Source organism: Phyllobates terribilis, unplaced genomic scaffold, assembly GCF_046119375.1.
Source record: "Phyllobates terribilis strain yellow unplaced genomic scaffold, ASM4611937v1 Scaffold_9__5_contigs__length_417890890, whole genome shotgun sequence".
In the NCBI taxonomy this organism is placed as follows: Eukaryota; Metazoa; Chordata; class Amphibia; order Anura; family Dendrobatidae; genus Phyllobates; species Phyllobates terribilis.
In genome coordinates, this window is record NW_027362769.1 from 50,763,392 (window position 1) to 50,784,638 (window position 21,247).

Below are 21,247 nucleotides of genomic sequence, written 5' to 3' on the forward strand. Positions count from 1 at the left end.
TCTGGCCACCTCTCTGGTAGGAATGAGAAGGTCGGGGTAGTCAAGTCTTTAAGCAGATTATACACTAACACAATGAAGGAAATGTACAAAAACTAATGTAAAGGAAATATAGGGCTGTCTCCCTTTACAACTACTTTCAAGCAGCTATAGATGGCGCAGCTACCCATTGCACAACTTGTAAAGGATTGAGGTACATGAAACTATAATGCCATACAACTATACCATATGGTTTCCCATGGTTTCCTATTACGGAAAGAAACATAAGATAAATTACACCAAGGTTCGGATGTTCATTCTCCTGTTGCAACTTTATTGCAATACTCTCTAGCTACTGCCAAAACGATGAATTACAGCTTGTGGGATCATACTAAAGTGGGTCGCTCACCACATTATACACTCCAAACTGAACGCATCAATAAATAGATGTCTTAGACCTGATGAGACTGGTGTGCTGACTGTAGAATCCAATTTATATTTTATGAATTTTCCAAGTAAGTACTCCAGTCTCAGGTACGTATAAATGATTTATTTGATAATGTATGCAGTTTGTATTATAAAATATGTTTACAGATCACCGTTAAACCATACTGAAAGCTACAGGAAAGTTTTAATATGGTCAAAATCATTGTTTTGTTTGACATTTTTAAGATTCATTTATGATCTGTATAAACCGTACACAAACTAGATCCTCTTGTTGTAAATGTACAAATCTGCTACAATTATTTTATCCTTCCAGTACTTATAAAAACTTTGCAAATAGCCTATAATCTGTATAAAAAAAAATTCTATCATACTATGTCTTCAGCTCCTTGGTAGATTTATGAGTAAACACGACAACAGGCTATAACCAAAGTCTGTGTAGTTATCTGTCCACAACTTCTCACTAATCTATATTTGGGTTAGCTCTGTATAGGAGCTGTAGACAAAAACTGTGGATTTTTTATCAAGGTAATTTGCAAAGTTGTTTATTTTTATTTATTTTTTTACATTAGATGAATCGGTGCAATAAAAAATAGCTGCAAACATGCACAATGACATAACATTTTAAGTCACCATATGGTTAGTTTATTTGTATATTATTAAGAGTCATTAGATGTATTTCAAATTCATTGGAGAATACATGTGCATGTCACTAAATTAGAATATCATCAAAAAGTTAATTTATTTCAGTTCTTCAATACAGAAAGTGAAACTCATTATATAGCGTCATTACAAACAGAGTGATCTATTTCAAGTGTTTATTTCTGTTAATGTTGATGATTATGGCTTACAGCCAATGGAAACACAAAAGTCATTATCTCAGTAAATTAGAATACTTCATAACAACACCTTGAAAAATGTTTTTAAAATCTGAAATGTTATCCTACTGGAAATGTATGTTCAGTAAATGCACTCAATACTTGGTCGGGGCTCCTTCTGCATCAATTCCTGCATCAATGCGGCTTGGCATGAAGGCGATCAGCCTGTGGCACTGCTGAGGTGTTATGGAAGCCCAGGTTGCTTTGATAGTAGCCTTCAGCTTGTCAGCATTGTTGGGTCTGGTGTCTCTCATCTTCCTCTTGACAATACCCCATAGATTCTCTATGGGGTTAAGGTCAGGCGAGTTTGCTGCCAATCAAGCACAGTGATACTGTTGTTTTTAAAACAGGTATTGGTACTTTTGACAGTGTGGACAGGTGCCAAGTCCTGCTGGAGAATGAAATTTCCATCTCCAAAAAGCTAGTCGGCAGAGGGAAGCATGAAGTGCTCTAAAATTTCCTGGTAGACGGCTGCGCTGACTTTGGTCTTGATAAAACACAGTGGATCTACACCGGCAGATGACATGGCTCCCCAAACCATCACTGATTGTGGAAACTTCACACTAGACATCAAGCAGCTTGGATTGTGGCCTCTCCACTCTTCCTCCAGACTCTGGGACTTTGATTTCCAAATGAAAATTGGAACTCTGGGACCATGTGGAGTGTGACAATGATTGCCTTCTGGACATCTGTCAAGTCAGCAGTCTTTCCCATGATTGTGGAGCCTACTGAAACAGACTAAGGGACCTTTTTAAATGCTTAGGAAGCCTTTGCAGGTGTTTTTTGTTAATTATTTTAATTTACTGAGATAATGACTTTTGTGTTTTCTTTGGCTGTAAGCCATAATCATCAACATTAACAGAAATAAACACTTGAAATAGATCACTCTGTTTGTAATGACTCTATATAATGAGTTTCACCTTTTGCATTGAAGAACTGAAATAAATTAACTTTTTGATTATATTTTAATTTAGTGAGATGCACCTGGATATGATGACTTTCTGGATACTAAAATGAGGTTAGAGAAAAAGTCTAAATGGAACTTGTCAGGTCATTTTATCAGATTTCTTGGCTTCATACATTAATAGATGAACTGACAATCGTCCCAAACATATCCCTGTTTATTTGTTTGTTTGATTCTCTTCAATGCAGCAAAAGCGATAAATTAAATTTTTAAAATGACTTCTGAAGGGTAAATTGGGCATTCACGCTGCCCGGAAGAGTCATGGTGTCTGGTGTCCACCTTCCAGCATTAAATGACACTCCTCTACCACTGTCGTCACTATCCAGCTGCTACAAGTATTGAGCTTGATTCATCGCTTTATACACCCCAGGTGCATAGTAGCAAGGTATACAGGACCTGGCTTTTAAAAAATGCTTTTCTTTTTTATTATTTTAACTGCATATGGAAAACCAGAAAGGGGCATGTTTGGAAGGATTGACTGGTCATATATTACAGTGTAACAGTGGTAGGGGGTAAAATGATCTGACATGTTAACTGGATACACAGATGAAACTATTTTCAGTTTTTTTTTACAGAACACTTTAAAGAAAGCCCACAGAATACTAATCATTATCAACTAGTAATATACATAGATATACATAGAAATAGCTATACATAGACTAGTAATATATATAGATATAAAATGTCTGCATGCCCCTGTTAAAATTTCAGGTTTTTGTCATAAGAAAAATCATACCAAGAAGAATTCTTTCAGAACTTTTTCCACCTTTAATGTCACTCATCTGTGCAAATCCATTAAAAAATATCCTGAAATCATTTTGAGGAGGGAAACCGGCTTATGATGTCAACACCCTCTTTTAATTGGTTATGTGGTTGTGTTTAGAATAAGCCAATCACATTTAAACTCATGTCAAAGGGTAGTCAGTGCACAGCTGCCATCATTTACAGTAATTCTGATTAACCCCATACTAAGCTTAGCTGTTGTTGTATGATTTTCCTGACTTTTTTGTTTGTTGCATTTTACAGCAGAAGCCATGGTCCATAATCAGCTTACAACACAGCCAAAGGATCTCATTGTTGAAAGTTATCAGTCATGATACCTTCAAAAAATTTGCAAGGAATTAGGTATAACATGGGACACTGTGAGGCCGGTCATCAAGCAGTGGCCTAAACGCAGCACAACAGTTATATTACCTAGAACTGGACGTACCTTAAAAGTCGATGAAAAGACAGAAAGTAAATTGATCCAGAAAGATGCCAAGAGACCCACAGCAACATTAACCTCTTCACAACATCCACTGTACATGTACGGCGCCTCAAGTTCCCGTAACAGTGCTGAATTGCGCAGTGACAGAGTTAAGATAACTGCTGTGTCCAACAGCAGACCATCGCTGCATGTCACCCTGGGGGGCTGTAAAGCCCCCCCACTTTCCCGCATTGGCAATTGCTGTGATTGGCCGGTCAATTTTGACCAGCCATTCATCACGTTTTAACAATAAAGTGGAAAAAAAAATCAATGTGGCATGCTGTGATTGGTCCAATCACAGCAGTCAAAATGGATGGGATGATCGCGATGTTACCGCTGTTTGTTAACCCTTTTGGTGACGACTAGCTGAACAATAGTTACTGACCAATCAGCGCCAAAAGGGTTGATTTAAAATAATGATTGCCGCTCTGCATGCCATCTATTCTTCAGATCTGGAGCGGTTCTGTAGATGCTCTGTGTACCTGAGACAGAGAACAATCATTGGTGGCCAGTGCGATCCTGCTGCAATCCTCCTTGTCTCTTGCAATCCTCCGGTGTCTTCTTTGCTATGCTGTGTCCTGTCTGTGTGACCAATCTGTGGTCACAGCAGCAGCAGTTACCAAATTCCTTTGCCAGCTAAACAACATTATTGTGGTAAAAATTAGAATTTTTATTTTCACAGCTCAATGGTATAAAATTCTGTGAAGCCCCGGAGGATTCAAGGTGCTCACCGCACATCTAGATACAGTTATATGAAAAAGTTTGGGCACCTCTATTAATCTTAAGCTTAATGTTTTATAAAAATTGGTGTTTTTGCAACAGCTATTTCAGTTTGATATATGTAATAACTGTTGGACACAGTAATATTTTTGCCTTGAAATGAGGTTTATTGTACTAACAGAAAATGTGAAATCTGCATTCAAACAAAATTTGACAGGTGCATAAGTATGGGCACCTCACCAGAAAAGTGACATTAATATTTAATAGATCCTCCTTTTTCAAAAATAACAGCCTCTAGTCACTTCCTGTAGCTTTTAATGATTTCCTGGATCCTGGATGAAGGTATTTTTGACCATTCCTCTTTACAAAACAATTCCAGTTCAGTTAAGTTTGATGGTCGCCGAGCATGGACAGCCCTCTTCAAATGATCCCACAGATGTTCAATGATATTCAGGTCTGGGGACTGGGATGGCCATTCCAGAACATTGTAATTGTTCCTCTGCATGAATGCCTGAGTAAATAGATTTGGAGCGGTGTTTTGGATCATTGTCTTGCTGAAAGATCCATCCCCTGCGTAACTTCAACTTTGTCACTGATTCTTGAACATTATTGTCAAGAATCTGCTGATACTGAGTGGAATCCATGCGTCCCTCAACTTTAACAAGATTCCCGGTGCTGGCATTGGCCACACAGCCCCAAAGCATGATGGAACCTCCACCAAATTTTACTGTGGGTAGCAAGTGTTTTTCTTGGAATGCTGTGTTTTTTTCACGCCATGCATAACGCCTTTTTGTATGACCAAACAACTCAATCTTGGTTTCATCAGTCCACAGGACCTTCTTCCAAAAATAAATTGGCTTCTCCAAATGTGCTTTTGCATACCTCAGCCGACTCTGTTTGTGGCGTGCTTGCAGAAACGGCTTCTTTCGCATCACTCTCCTATACAGCTTCTCCTTGTGCACAGTGCGTTGTATAGTTGACCGATGCACAGTGACACCATCTGCAGCAAGTGGATGCTGCAGCTCTCTGGAGGTGGTCTGAGGATTGTCCTTGACTGATCTCACCATTCTTCTTCTCTGCCTTTCTGATGTTTTTCTTGGCCTGCCACTTCTGGCCTTAACAAGAACTGTCCCTGTGTTCTTCCATTTCCTTACTATGCTCCTCACAGTGGAAACTGACAGGTTAAATCTCCGAGACAGCTTTTTGTATCCTTCCCCTGAAAAACTATGTTGAATAATCTTTGTTTTCAGATCATTTGACAGTTGTTTTGAGGAGCCCATGATGCCACTCTTCAGAGGAGATTCAAACAGGAGAACAACTTGCAAGTGGCCACTTTAAGTAGCTTTTCTCATGATTGCATACACCTGGTTATGAAGTTCAAAGCTCAATGAGGTTACAAAACCAAAAAAAGGGCTTTAGTAAGTCAGTAAAAAGTAGGTAGGAGTATTTAAAACAAGAAAATGATAAGGGTGCCCATACTTATGCACCTGTCAAATTTTGTTTGAATGCAGATTGCACATTTTCTGTTAGTACAATAAACCTCATTTCAAAGCAGAAACATTACTGTGTCCAACAGTTATTACATATATCAAACTGAAATAGCTGTTGCAAAAACACCAATTTTTATAAAACATTAAGCTTAAGATTAATAGGGGTGCCCAAACTTTTTCATATAACTGTAAATACCTTGAGGCGTGTAGTTTCCAAAATGGGGTCACTTGTGGGGGTTTCCACTGTTTAGGCACATCAGGGGCTCTGCAAACGCGACATTACCTCCTTTATTGATTCCAGCCAATTTTGTGTTCCAAAAGTCAAATGGCGCTCCTTCTCTTCCAAGCCCTGCTGTGCGTCCAAACAGTAGTTTTCCACCACATATGAGGTATCGGCGTACTCAGTAGAAATTGCATAACAAATTGTATGGTCTATTTTCTTTTGTTACCTTGTGAAAATGCAAAATTTGGGGCTAAATCAGCATTTTTGTGGGATAAAGTAGAATTTTCATTTTTCCTTCCATATTGCTTTAATTCCTGTGAAGCACCTAAAGAGTTAATAAACTTCTTGAATGTGATTTTGAGAAGCACTTTAATGGGTGCAGTTTTTAAAATACTTTTGGCCTTTAAAAAATAGGTTCTGTAAATTTGGCTGGAAAAATTAGAAATTGATGAAAATTTTTAACCCTTCTAACATCATAACAAAAAAAATTATGTTTAAAAAATGATGGTGATGTAAAGTAGACATGTGGGAAATGTTATTTATTAACTATTTTGTGTAATATAACTATCTGGTTTAAGGGCATAAAAATTAAAAGTTTGAAAATTGCAAAAAGTTTTAAATTTGTCAAATTTCTGATATTTTCACAAATAAACGCAAAATATATTGTCCTAAATTTACCACTAACATAAAGTACAATATGTCACTAAAAAATAGAATAGTCTCAGAATCACTAAGATCCGTTGAAGCGTTTCAGAGTTACTACTTTATAAAGTATAAATAATGGAAAAACAAATGGGTTAATTCTGCACTGCCATAAAAGAAAGGATGAGGGATACCAATCCAAATATAAGTGGTTTATTCGTTAACGCGATTTGAAGTATACAACTTCATCAGGACAACCACAATTATAAAGGGACACTGGTCAGAATTGTAAAATATGGCCTTGTCAGGAAGGTGAAAACGGGCTTCGGGGTGAAGGGGTTAAAGGAGCTGCAGGAATTTCTGGCAAGTACTGGTTGTATAAGGCATGTGACAGCAATCTCCACTGTTCTTCATACATTTAGCCTGTGAGGTAGGGTAGCAAGATGGTGTCACTCAAGGTGTGTGAAAGACTAAGTGCAACACAAAAAGAAGGGAAAAAGGGAGCCCAGACTTTAGGGAAAGGGGGGAGTGGAGACAACCTTGACTGATCTGATATCACCCTGTATTGGTTCCTCACCAATTGCCGCACGCGAAACTAAACCCTGTATTTCCCTCACGCTTGACCCTGGATAGGGAAGGGGAGATGAGCACTAGTCGATCCCCTCTGACAACTAAAGACAACAAGGGGGACAGACACGGGGGAAAGTAGCTTAGTTTTAGCCGACTTCAGAGAGATAACTACAAAAGTCCTCCTAGCACCACAGAGGAAGATAGCAGTCTGAGAGCTCCAAGAATTCACAAGGAAACATGTGAGTATCACCGGCCCCTTCCTGCTGCAAAGTGAAACTATTTAAACACACAAGCCAGGGTGTGAATTAGCAGGAAGGAGATAGCCGCTGGGTCCTAGAGTGAAACAGCTAAAAAGGTGTCAGTAATGCCAAGCGAAGCAATCTTCCGCAACTGCAGGGCGACTGTCACATCTGACACACCCGTGACAGTACCAGGTTTCTCAAGATAAGAGGTGTGAAATGAATGAACCAACCTGGGCGTGTTCAACTCTGATGCTGAAACCCACATCCTCTCCTCTGGACCATAACCCTTTTGAGTACACCAAGTATTGTAGAGAGCAACGCTGGAGACGAGAATCTACAATCCTCGAAATCTGAAACTCCAGATTACCATCAACCATTACTGAGGGTGGCAGTAGAGGTGAGGGCTCAAAAAGTTCCACATACTTCTTGAGTAAGGACCTGTGGAAAACATTGTGGACCTTAAGGGCCTGAGGAAGCTCAAGACGAAACGCTGCTGGGTTAAAAACGATGGTTATTTTATAGGGACAATAAACCTAGGTCCCAACTTCCAAGAAGGAACTTTCAATCTTATATTCCTGGTAGATAACCACACAAAGTTATTCACATTCAGGTCCGGACATGGCAAGCATTTTCTGTCAGCCATATGTTTATACCTGTCTCCCATGATCTTTACTCAGAACCCCCTGCCACACTGAGGAGAGCAACAAAGCAAAACGTTCTTCCTCAAGAACTCCCAAAGCTCCTCTCCCAGTAAAGGTACCAAACTGTGGATGGTATCCGTATGCACCAAAGAACGGTGACCTGCCAGTGGATTCTTGACGATGATTATTAATGACAAATTCTGCCAGCAGTAAGTAGGATGCCCAATCCTCCTGATTTTCGGAGATGAAACACCAAAGGTAGGTCTCCAAATTCTGATTGACGCGCTCGGTCAGTCCATTCGACTGAGGGTGGAAGGAAGAGGAAAAGGACAGTTGTACCCCCAGTCAAGAACAGAATGTCTTTCAGAACTTGGAAACAAACTGGGTCCCCTGATCTGATACCACATCGAAGGTAACCCCGTGAAGCTTCACAATCTCATTTATGAACACCTGAACAAGGGTTTTGGCATTTGGAAGTGCAGGTAATGCGACAAAGAGAACCATTTTACTGAAACTATCTACAACCACCAAAACCACCGTTTTGCCTGCAGAAACCGGTATGTCAGTAATAAAATCCATGGATAAGTTTGTCCATGGCCTACTAGGGATATGTAGCGGAAGATGAGTACCAGACGGACAGGTATGCGAAACCTTAGAACGTGCGTAAATACTACAAGCACATACGTGTTCAATCACATCCCGATGAAACCCCGGCCACCAAAAACGATGAGAGAGGAGGTCCGCGGTTTCCTTACCACCTGGATGCCCAGCAAGCACAAAGTTATGATGTTCCTTAAATCTGCGGCGCAGATTAGATGGTACAAATAACCTTCCTGAAGGGCAGGAGGCAGGGGTGTCCCCCTGAGCCTCCAACACCTCACCCTCCAGTTCAGGATATAATGCCAAAATAACTACCCCCTTCTGTAATATTGGGGCAGGGTTCTCATGGTCACCGCCACCAGGAAACCTCTGGGACAAAGCATCAGCCTTGACATTTTTGACCCCTGGACGAAAACTGACAACCAAAATTGAACCTAGTAAAAAACAGGGACCATCTGGCTTGCCTAGGGTTGAGACATTTAGCTCACTGGAGATACGACAGTTTCTTATGCTCAGTAGTAACAGTAATAGGATGGACAGAAGAATGTTACCATTCTTCGAACGCCAATTTGATCGCCAAAAGTTCCCTATTACCCACGTCATACTTTCTTTAAGCCGAAGACAAATTTTTAGAAAAGAAAGCGCATGGACGACATTTATCAGGGGGCGGACCCTGAGACAACACAGCCCCAACCCCCACATTGAATGTATCAACTACCACAATAAAGGGTTGGGAAACCGGGTTGACTGAGCATAAGTGCAGTGGCAAAATAATTATTTAAGGAGAAAAAAGCCTGGAGGGAGGCATCCGACCATTTGGAAAAATCTGACCCCTTCTTAGTCATGTTAGTAAGGGGTTTCACAATTACTGAGTAATTTTGGATGAATTTCCAGTAAAAATTAGTAAAGCCCAGGAAACGTTGTAGAGCCTTCAGGTTCTCGGTTCTTCTCCGGATCTATCCGAAAACCCAAAGATGACAACAAGTACCCCAAAAATTGCACCTCCTGAACAGCGAAAACACATTTTTCTAGTTTGGCATAAAGTTTGTTATCCCTTAGTATCTGGAGCACTTGCTTAATATGCCCTCGATGTGTCTCAAAATCAAACCAAAGTATCGTCCAGATAGACCACCACAAACCTCCCCACCAAATGATGGAAAATATCATTTATGAAATGCTGGAATACTGCAGGTGCATTGGTCAAACCGAAAGGCATAACCAGACTCACTTCCGGAGGAGTAAGGACAAAGTTTAAAATACAGTTTGTAGGCCTCCTTGAATACAAAAAACTTGTCCCTACTTCCTGAAAAACTGTCTGGGAGGGCAACCTTGGGTTCAGGTTGGACAGGCTTACTTGCAGAGACCCCCACATTAGCGACTGGTAGCCGCTGATGCTGTTGCTGAAACTCACAGCGGTGGTCATTCACCTCCAGAGACAGACTGCGCAGCCACTCTGTGAGCTCTGCAACTGAACCATATACCGAGGGAGAAAGGAAAAAAAAAAACACACAGTTAAACCAAAGTATCAGTTTTTGTTTTTTTTCCTAAATGTGCACGGCCAGTGATAATGTCACTCAAGGTGTGTGAAAGACTAAATGCAACACAAAGGGAAGGAGGAAAGGGAGCACAGACTTTAGGGAAAGGGGTGAGTGGAGACCTCCTAGGCTGATCTCATATCATCCTGTCTCCACTAACGTCCCTGTATTGGTTCCTCACCAATCGCCGCACGCGAACATAGATCCTGTGTTTCCCTAGCGCTTGGCCCTGGATAGGGAAGTGGGGGTGAGCACTAGTTGATCCCCATTGACAACTAAAGACAACAAGGGGGACAGACATGGGGAAAAGTAGCTTAGCTTTAGCCGACTTCAGAGAGATAACTCCAACCGTCCTCCTAGCACAACAGAGGAAGATAGCAGTCTGAGAGCTCCAAGCATTCACAAGGAAACATGTATCACAGGCCCCTTCCTGCTGCAAAGTGAAAATATTTAAACACTCAAGCCAGGGTGTCAATTAGCAGGAAGGAAACAGCTAAGAAGGTGTCAGTAATGCCAAACAAAGAGATCTTCTGCAACCAACTGCAGGGCGACTGTCTGTCACATCTGACACACCCGTGACAGATGGAAACCTTTTTTTTTATAAAGAAAAACATCCAAGCCTGGCTATTTTTTGCTAACATCTACATCAAGTTTGTCTAAAGCATATGAGAAAACCTGTTAGGCTACGTTCCCATGATCAGGAATAGCAGCGTTTTAGAATGCGCTGTGTCCAAAACGCTGCATTCCACATTAGAAGCACAGTGGATGAGATGAATAAAAATCCCATGCCCATTGTGCTTCTATTTGACGCTGCATAAACTCACCCGCGTCACGGATTTACGAGCCACAGCATGTCAATTTCTGTTGCGGAGACCCTAGTCTTCATAACAGAAATTTCCACAATAGAATGTATTGGATGCGTTAAATCCACATGGTTCACTGAACATATGAGGATTTAACTGTGTGTTTAGAATGCAGCGTTTTGGACACATCGAATATACGCTGCTTCCAAACTGCTGCTAGTTACTGATCCTGAGCATGTACCCTCATGGTCTGATGAGACCAAGGTTGAACTTTTTGGCCATAATTTCAAAAGGTATGTTTGGCACAAAGCCAACACTTCAAATCACCAAAAGAACACCATACCCACAGTGAAGCATGGTAGAGGCAGCATTATGCTTTGGGGTTGCTTTTCAGCAGGTAGAACTGGGGCTTCAGTCAAAGTGGAAGGAATTATAAATAATTTCAAATATTAGTCAATTTTAAAACAAAACCTTCAGGCCTGTGCTAAAAAGCTAAGCATACCTGCAAACCAACAAAAGAATGGATTCACCAGAAGAAGATCATGATTATGGAATGACCCAGCAAGGGCCAAGACTAAAATCAAGCAGAGAATCTGTGGTCAACCTGAAGAAGGTGCTGTTCACATGAGATGTCCTCACAACCTGACAGATTTGGAGCTACTGCAAGGAAAAGTGGTCAAAGATTGCCAATTCTAGATTTGCCATGCTGATAGACTCCTACCCAAAAAGACTGAATGCCATCATAAATTCAAAGGGTACTTCAGCAAAATATTAGCTTATGTGCATATTTATGAAACCACATTATTTTAGCTCTTTATTTTTCCACCCGAAATTATTTCAGTTTATTTTTTAATTGAATTATACAAATTATGGGTGACATTAATGGTGTAAAAAGTTCGGAAATTAATATTCTTGGTATGATTTTTTTACATGACAAAAATCTGGCATTTTAACATGGGTGTGTAGACTTTTCATATCCACTGTACAGTCTATAAAACCATTCTATACCAGATCTTCTTTACACCACTTGGACTACAGAGAGCAGAAATAGACCTTTATATTTTCTTATATCTATATTATTATTCTGTGAATTCTATGAATAGTTGAAATGCCTGGAAGACCAACCCAACAGTGAAGTCAAACACTGAAGCCATAGCACTTGCCAAATAAAACTTCAGATACAAAGTCAGTTTGAGCGCCTCTTGTTATTGTACTGTAAGACAATCAGAAATAGTTGTTTCAACTTCCATCTTTCTAAACTGGTACAATTAATTGCCTTCGACTTGAAGAACAGTGTATCGCATAATAAAAAGTGTAAGTAGTATGATAACTTAGATGGAGAATGTTATAGAAAAGATATTATAATGCTCCTTTCAGCCACGTTAATGTCAGTATTACATTAGCTGGTGATAGGAAGATGCTATTGTTAAGATCACTTTGCAGCAGCTGCAAACCAAAACAGTCCTGCTTTACCAGGTATGAGCCTATTAGTTTATTTCATGCCACCTAGTGGCAAAACTGAAAATGACAGCATTTCTTATTTTACATATAGCTGCAACAATATAAAAAAATCTCCAACATGTGTATAGGTATGATTAATTGAAGTGTCATATCAGCAATAAAAAAATAAAACGCATATATTCTATTTTGTAAATAAAATGCATCAGAAGTTTCCAATCTCCTACCAGAGGCTGCTTGTTTTTCACCAGGCACACAATTCTCATAGCTTCTTCATTCTCTGGGATGTTTTCCGGTAGCGGGGGAAGAACAGGTTCAAAATCTTTCTGTGCCACTGTATCATGGGCAGACATCAGTGCCTGAGAAGTTTAAGAAAAGTACTAATATAAGGGATAGAATCCCTAGCTGGAAACTTTTTTTTTTCATTTTATATGCTGTTTCTTATGCATATAAAAAGAGAACATTTTTCCAAATATCAAAATGTATTAATTATGTAGTGGTACTAACATAACAAGCAAGCAAACCTATAAAATGCCTTGCCTTAAAGTGTGGGCCTCGCAGAAGGCGTCTTAATTCACGTGAGTCAGATGAAGAAGGGGACTCACGCAGCACATCTGCAACCTGACAAGACATTACAATTGTGATTTCAACTTTTAGTTCCAACCTCACAAAATGTAGTTTATAATGTACATTAAGAAACAACAAACTGATCTGCAATCAGAACCAAAATTATACAACCCCCTTTGTAAATTAGGTTTATTTGCAAAATGTATAAACTTTCTGCTGTTTACAATAAACCAAACAAGAACAATTTAATAGCTCAACAAAACTAATATAACAAGTGATTTTTCCAAATTCTGTACTAATGCTACTTATAATGACTACAGCAGTCTTATAATTATTCAACCCCTTCATGACATAAATCATTTGTAGTTAGTAGCGCCCTCTTTGGCTGTTCTAACCTCTTGCAACCATGATACATAGCCAGACACCAGCTTCTGGCGACAATCCGGAGGAATCTTCACCCATTGGAAATGGCCTCCAGTTCACTAATATTCTTAGATGTATGTGCTTCAACTGCCTTCAAATGACTCCAAAGATTTTCTATGTGGTTCAAGTCAAGCAACTGTGATGGCAACTCAAGGATTGTCCAGGACTTCTTCTGAAACCAAGCCACAGTAGACTTTTTGGTATGTTTTGGATCATTTTCCTGTTAGAAGGTCCAATGATGTTCAGGTTCCAGCTTCTTCACAAGTTCCAGCTTCCTTCCTGACGTCCTTCCTGATGTTTTCTCCTGGGACTTTCTAATACTTAATTGAATCCATCTTCCCCTCCACATGCTGTAGGTTTCCAGTACCAGAAGCAAAGCAGCCGCAGAGCATCACTGGGCCACCACCATGCTTCACTGTAGGCATCACTGGACAACCACTATGCTTCAGTGTAGGCAACATCAAGCCACCACCAAATGCCCTGCTTCACTATAGGCATCACCTGGCCACCACAATGCTGCACTGTAGCCTTGGGGTTCTTTTCTTTTCAACTTATCATTCATTCTTCTATAGGCCTGAAAATTTCAAGATTTGTTTCATCACTCTACAGAACAGAATCTTTTGTGTCTTAGTTAAATAGTTTGGAGTATATTAGAGCCATTTTCTTGTGCTTTTGGGTCAGTAGAGATGTACATCTTGGGGTTCAGGCATAAAGACCTTTACATTTCAATACACGCCTGAAACTTCAGTGCTTACTGCTAGCAAATCTTTTGAAGTCACTCAAGGTTTTTGACCACCTGCCTCCTCAGGAATCTGATGGAAGCTGGTGATAGGTTCCTCTTTCTGCCATGTCTAAGTAGTGTAGCCAAGTGTTCCTTTACTTTTGAACTGTAATTCCAGCTGTGTCTTTAGATGCATTCAATGCCTTTGTTTCATTTTCTATCCTTTGCTTTGTGCAGGGCAACGATCTCTTCTCTTAAAGGAGTTGTCCAGGTTTTTCACAAAAGTCTGCAGTCACTCTATGTGAATTGCGCGCAGTGAGGATTCTCCAGTGCCCGTGGCGAGATCGGGCACTCATGTGACCACAAGTATGTGGTATGCATACTTTTGGCCACTTTTTGACTATACATGCGCGGCCTCGTTCAATACAAGTGAATTAAGCGAGGCTGGGCACGTCTAGTTGGAATGTGGCTGGGAATATGTATATCAATCAAATGACAGCTCGGTCACGCCACTGTGAGTGTGGTGAGAATTCACAAGTCTGCAGTCACACAGAGTGACAACAGACTTTTATGATGAACTTCAAAAACCACTTTAACTATTTTGACCACTCTTTTGTCTTAGCCATATTTCTAATATGCAACAAATGTCACAGTCAACAAACTGCTAGCCAGTCCAAGTATTTAAAGTGTTTTATCTCAAGTACACATGATGCAATCTTCAAAGCCATTGATTAATTGCATCAGTTGTACTTGAGACAACACCAGATTTCCAAATGTGTGCTCTTATGAGGGATTCTATTCAGCAGTGGAATAATTCTGTGACTGCAGTAGGCACTAAAAGTTGTGTTTTGTGTAGAATTTGGGAGTGGAGTATAGGCCCTCATATATATTATGCTGCTGGCATAAATGGGTTTGGCCAACAGCCTAATGATAAGGATCCAGCATGTCTGATTTCGGATTGCCGATCCTTTTTTTCTTTAAGAAATGAGATACTACCAGAGATGTCTGGCAGCAGCTCTCTCAGAGACAACAGTTGGGCGAGATAGCTGCCGGCTGAACCATTGGCCAAACCATCATTTAGCCATCAACTATATAAAGTGTATGGGGGGGTTTAAAGGGGCTGTCCGGTCTAAAATAACAAGTCTGCAGTCACTCTCTGTGACTGCAGACTTGTGAATCTTCACAGCACACACACTGCACACTGTGAGGATTCTCCAGTGCCAGAGCTGGGAACAATGGTCATGTGACCGCAAGTAAGCGATATGCCTACCCCGGCCAGAATCTGACTAGACTGTTTCCAGCATCACGCAATACAATTGCATTGAGAACACCAGGAACAGTCTAGTGGGGTTTCTGGCTGGGAGTATGCATATGGTCACATGACCGCTGTTCCTGGTGCTGACACCAAAGAATCCTCGCTGAACTCACTCTGCGCACTGTAAGGATTTTCAGGTCTGCAGTCCCATAGAGTGACTGTTATCATTTTAGACCGGAAAATTCCTTTAAATAACACTGTCGCAAAATCAAACTACTATTGTAATAGTATTAGTAGACAATATGGAAGACACCAACCTCACTGCATAGAGCACGAGCCTTTGGTAAAACAGGCACAGGCCTCTTTCTTATATATTCATGAAGACAATCATGCACCTGTTAGAAAAAAAATAACTATAAAAATATCTGTATGGAATTTGATATATAGTATAGTAATAGATGCAATATAGGTTTTAATTATTTATTTAAAGGGGTTATTTGGGACTCATTTATTTTTTTACTGTGGGTCTAAGAACTAACAGGCAGGTAGTTGCTAACTACCTGCCTATTCTGCCCCTCGCCCATCTCTGCTGGCTTAGACCAGTCACAGACCGCTCCTGCCGATGATTCTGTGGCTTCCGCTAACGTCACATTGAAAGATCAAGGGCTTCTCTTCCTCTCTGCTCTGTTGACAGGGCGTGACTGCTGATGTCATGCTGATTGATAGCTGGCTCCTTGCTGCATAACTTCGGGAAGCCGGCTGTCAATCATCATGAAGCTGGCAGTCACACCCTAACGACAGAGCAGCTGGGAAGAGGAAGAGCAGCTCTGTTGACAAGGAGCAGCGGAATCGCTGGCAGGAGCGGTCTGTGACTACTGTGACCCAGCGCCGGGTAACTACCTGCTTGTTACTTCTTAGGCCCATAGTAAAAAAATAAACTAGTCCCGGAAAACCCCTTTAAGTTGGAACAGGAATATACAGAGGGTCAATACCATGTGTCCAAGTGATGTTAGTCAAAAATTACAACAAAAAACACATAAGTGCAGTCATATAGAGAGAGAAACCATTGTTCACATCATATCATATATACAATCTCACTAATGAATTCAGTGAGAAAGCACTGTTATGGTCGCTTAGTAATATCTCCATCTATAAGGCTATATTCCCACAATGAGCTTTTGGTGAGATTTTGATGTTGACATTTCTGGCAGCATTTCTGCATCTATTAGGTAACACTTGGTTACTTGCTTTGAGTGCATTTTTTTAATGCGGTTTTATCACACTTTTGACATTGCGGTATGTTTCTTTTTGGTATGTCATGTTTTGAATAAAGCTGCTTAGTTTTTATTACTGCTTGGCATATGGCTTAGACAAAACGTTATTGATACAGTCATGCCTGGATTACATTCATTTTTGACTTGCAAATCTAATGCAAGTCTATTGAGAAAATATACACAGAAAACTCAGCATACCCACAATAGAAATTGACATGCGGCGGATTTGAAACACAAACCGCAGGTCATTTTACGCAGCGTTGAAAAGAAGCACAGAGGGCAGGAGCTTTCTATAAATCCCATCCGCTAGAACTGTAAGATGCTGCGTTTTTGACACCGCAACAACATGCAGCATCAAAAACACACCAAAAGCTCATTGTGGGAACGTAGCCTTACCTATCTTTGCACATACCAAGGTAAAAAGAACTCCGCACTCTTTTTTTAAACTGCAAGGTCCGGTTCTGTTTATTGTTAGGAAATCCAAAAACCTGACATTTCAATCAGATTATTTGCCCTTTCTCAAACATCAGATTGCAGGAGCTGATCAGAATGTAGAAGAGAATCACAGTGAGTGGCGGACTGACCGCTCTGGTGAGAGGTGCCTCTCAAACCGCCACTTCTCTTCTACATTCTCTCACCCGTTGGCAGAACTGGACAAACTTGATATAAAAGCAACAAAAATTGCAAAATAGGATGGTTCACATGTCTATTTTTTTTACAAACTGATTATCTGCTAAGAAAAAAACAAGACGTGTTGGGTATTTTTTATACAATTAAGGATCAAACTTTCACATTCCAGTGAATGGGCCTGGGAAAAATGGGAAAAAAGAATAATACTCTGATGCCCTCCATGTGACAACTAAGTGCTGTCCGCCTTTTTCAGTTTAATCAGTTGGAGAAGCTAGCAAATTATTTGTTTTTTTCTTTTTGCATGTAATAAAAACAGATACCACATTGACAGTAAAAATGGACATATATACCAAAAATGGATGAAAATCAGATCTATCACACTGACGAAAAATTATGTAAAGGATACAGAGTATGTTAGCATGTAAAAGTTTGGGCACCCCTGGTCAAAATTACTGTTTCTCAAGTCCTTTTGCAGTCAAGCAGTGGTTCTGATTTGCCTCTTTAGCAATCCTACCAGCAGCTCTCACTGAAATGTTGCTTGGTCTTCCAGACCTTATCTTGACCTCCACTGTTCCTGTTAAACCTGTCATGCCTTATCTACTATGTAAACTACCCCCATTACGTTGTTAGTGATGCAGTATGCATCACTAACATTCTTTTTTCATTAAAATTGGTTCTAATATCATGAGTCTATAACATTTTATACACTTATATCCTACCTGCTCATTCAGTCATAGGGGTGTGATCCTCACATTCAGTCATGGGCCGGCGCCGCAGAGCGGCTCCCCGTGCGTGCCCAGTGAAGTTCCCAGCTTCACTGTGCACAGCCGGAGCTGCTCCTCACAGCGCATGCGCAGTGAAGCTGGGAACTACACAGTCTCACTGTGTAAGTGCGTGAGCCGCGGCTGGCCATGTCATACTGCGCTTCACTTACATCAGCGCTAGCCGAGAGCAAAATTCAAATATGTACCAGCCGTGACTGAATGCGGAGCTGGCCCATGACTGAATGTGAGGATCACACCTCTGTGACTAAAACGAGCAGGCAGGATATAAGTGTATAAAATGTTATAGACTCATGATATTAGCACCAATTTTAATGAAAAAAAGCGTGTTAGTGATGCACATCGCATCACTAACAACGCAATGGGGGCAGTTTACATAGTAGATAGTGTTACACGCCCACCGCTAGGTTCAGATAGGGTGAGACGGGTTTCATGAATTCTTTGGAATCCTGGGGGGACCCTTACTCAGGGCTACCATAGGCTGCAGGTTCTCCCAGGCACATGATAGATTCAATTGCTGACAAGACACATCTGATAAGAGTCTTCATAAACAGTTGAACAGTGGAGTTTGATCAAGTACGGCCAGTACCATTTAACTCTTTGAAGCAACAGGCTTCACCACAGTACAGTCTATTAAAGCAGGCACAGTAACGTCAGTCTCTTCAGTAGCATAATTCAGCACAGATTAGATCTCTTTGCTGCACACTTCTATGCATACAAAACCACAGGTTTTTCCTTCATAAGGACACAATAGTGCACAGCATTTTTTAATTTTTTTTCCTGCATGGAGATGGAGGGAGGGGGGGTTTGATGAGGGAGATGATCCCTGTGACACGATTCCTTCCAGTCCTTATCTTTATGCCCGATAATACTCTGCACTGTTAGTTCAGGAAGTTTGTCTGACCTGTGTTTAGCTTTCCTCCTGACCCGAATTCTGTTCACTTGCCTTCTGTGAGATACAGATCATACACCACCTTTCTCTTCGGCTCCAGCAAGAATAATAAACAAGTTCCCTATAATCCCCCTGGGGCTCTGCTAAACACTCCCTGTCTCCTGTGACTGTGTTAACCCCTCTAGTTGCTGGATGCTTCTGAAGCACAACACTTCCTGTCTCCTGTGATTGTGTTAACTCTTATAGTTGCTGGATGCTTTTGAAGCAACAGCACTACTTCTGCATATCACACTCTTCCCTCCTTTTTTAATGTCGTCTTCGATATTCACCTTAGTTGGTCAATCTGACCAATTCTGAGACAGTGGTGAAAGTTGAGTAACTTTATGTACAAATGGGCATTGTCAAATTGGCATAACATTTATAAACATTGATAATCTATTCTATGACCTTTTTATTGTAGTACTCCTGTAAGAAATAAACAATTAACACAATCAGCGTCTCTTCAGCTGGAGCTTTTCATACGTCTTCAACCAGCTCTCTCTCTCACTAGGCCTTATCAGTTCTTTGTTTCTACAAAGTCTTTTAAGGAAAATCAAAGCATGAAAACAAGTATTTCCACCAGGCAACATATTCCATACTGCCTCTCAGTGGTGAATACCACTCAAGTGGGCTTACCTGGTCCACAGGCAGAGATACCTGTTTCCAGTCAACAGTCCTTGACACTTGACTCGGTTCACCAAGTGTCTCATACGTCAGCATCACGGGCCTCCTCATTTCTCGAGTCGACATCCTCCTGGTGGGTTGTTCCTCAGATACGGGTTCTTCGGTCACAGGAGTTTCCTCTGCTGCACTCATTTCCCTTGCTTCCTCAGATGCTCTTGGAGCTGCCTCTGTAAGTTCCTGTACTTCTCCTGAATCGCCTGTTTCCGCATGTTCTGGTAATTCCACTCCTCCTGAGTGTTGATTGGTCTCTTCAGGGACCAGTGTTCGATCATCAAATCTGAATTGGACTTCATCTGTACACCTTGGTACAAACTCTGGAGCCTCGGGACTTAGTTCACTCTCCTGAGGATGGTACATCCCTCTCCTTACCAGTCCAAGAAAAACAATGGTGTGCTCTTGTGGCACCCCAGGGGTCTGGTTGCCACAGTAATAGAAATATTATGTCTGAGAGCAAGTGGGAGGTTTCGCTGGTCAGGAGCCCTAAGCATGCAACACCGCCCGCCCAGACCTGGGAGGGGAGGAATCTGCCCTTATAAACTGGGTCTGGGGCGGGATTAGGAGAGTCAGAGCTTGGAGAGGGAAAGATACAGCAAGAGCTCTGTAGGAGCAGGAGTGAGTGCCAGAGGCTGGAAGCTAGATAGCTCGCCTTGGCTGAAGACACTAAACCCAGACACGGAGTCCAAGGCTGTGGGGACATCCAGGTCCAGCAGCAGAATCCAACCAGCAGGGGATTCCAGGTCCTCTGGCCTTAGAAGCCCGGAGGCACGGTCACAAGCAAGGGACCAGCACCGCCATCGTGGAGCGGAGGCTAACAGAAGGCCCCAAGTCACCGGCCATACGGGTGAGCACCACACGGTATACTCAGGGACGTGGGCTACTTCTACCCGCATAGAGCAAGATAGCCAGGAAAGAGTGCAGATAGATGGGGAGGCCTACAACTCCACCTGGCCAGGGGGAGATCCTGCTTGCTCACAGACTGACCAGGCCTCTACTGCTAACCAGTACTCCCGGGAGGGTCTGCTTTATACCATCAGTAAAGACCCTGAACTGCACCACACGTCTCTGTGTTTCATCGCCGCACCAGTACCATTAGTACTGGGACGCTCACACCATCACTCCCATCATCCACACTAGCTGCCCTGAGGCAATACTTCTCCCGTGGGGAGTTATCCCATACTTGGCTGCGCTTACAACATCAGCCTCAGCGGCCTGCAGCGCAGCGACGGTCCCCACTGACCGCAATCCACGGGTGGCGTAGTCGGACATTTGTTATTACACTAAGACTGCCACTGGTTTGACCACCCTGAGCCACGGACCGGGTCGCCGCCACACTGAGACTACCACCCCCCGCATCCCACCAGAGGCCCGGTTCCGGGTTCCCCACGCGGCCCAGGGGGCGAGTCACTCTTCTTCATCGGAACTTTCAAGCTCACTATCCACCTCCAGAGTGTTGCGCTCACGCCCGGACTGACTGGCGTGAGCGTGGTTAGTGATCCCACTGGACCATGAACCGAGGAGTGCCTGGAGGGGCGTAACTAAGTATCAACT

General features: G+C 41.7%; 1 protein-coding gene across 1 annotated transcript in view; it reads right to left on the reverse strand.

The window, feature by feature from the left end:
- The window catches only part of MPP4 (MAGUK p55 scaffold protein 4), a 325,130-nt gene that overhangs the window by 294,424 nt on the left and 9,459 nt on the right, over positions 1 to 21,247 (reverse strand). The window contains exons 3-5 of the mRNA XM_073646104.1: positions 15,716 to 15,793; positions 12,973 to 13,053; positions 12,660 to 12,791 (exon numbers count right to left, since the gene is read on the reverse strand). Of these exons, the coding sequence (XP_073502205.1) occupies positions 12,660 to 12,791; positions 12,973 to 13,053; positions 15,716 to 15,793 (291 nt within the window). The remainder of the gene's footprint in view (positions 1 to 12,659; positions 12,792 to 12,972; positions 13,054 to 15,715; positions 15,794 to 21,247) is intronic.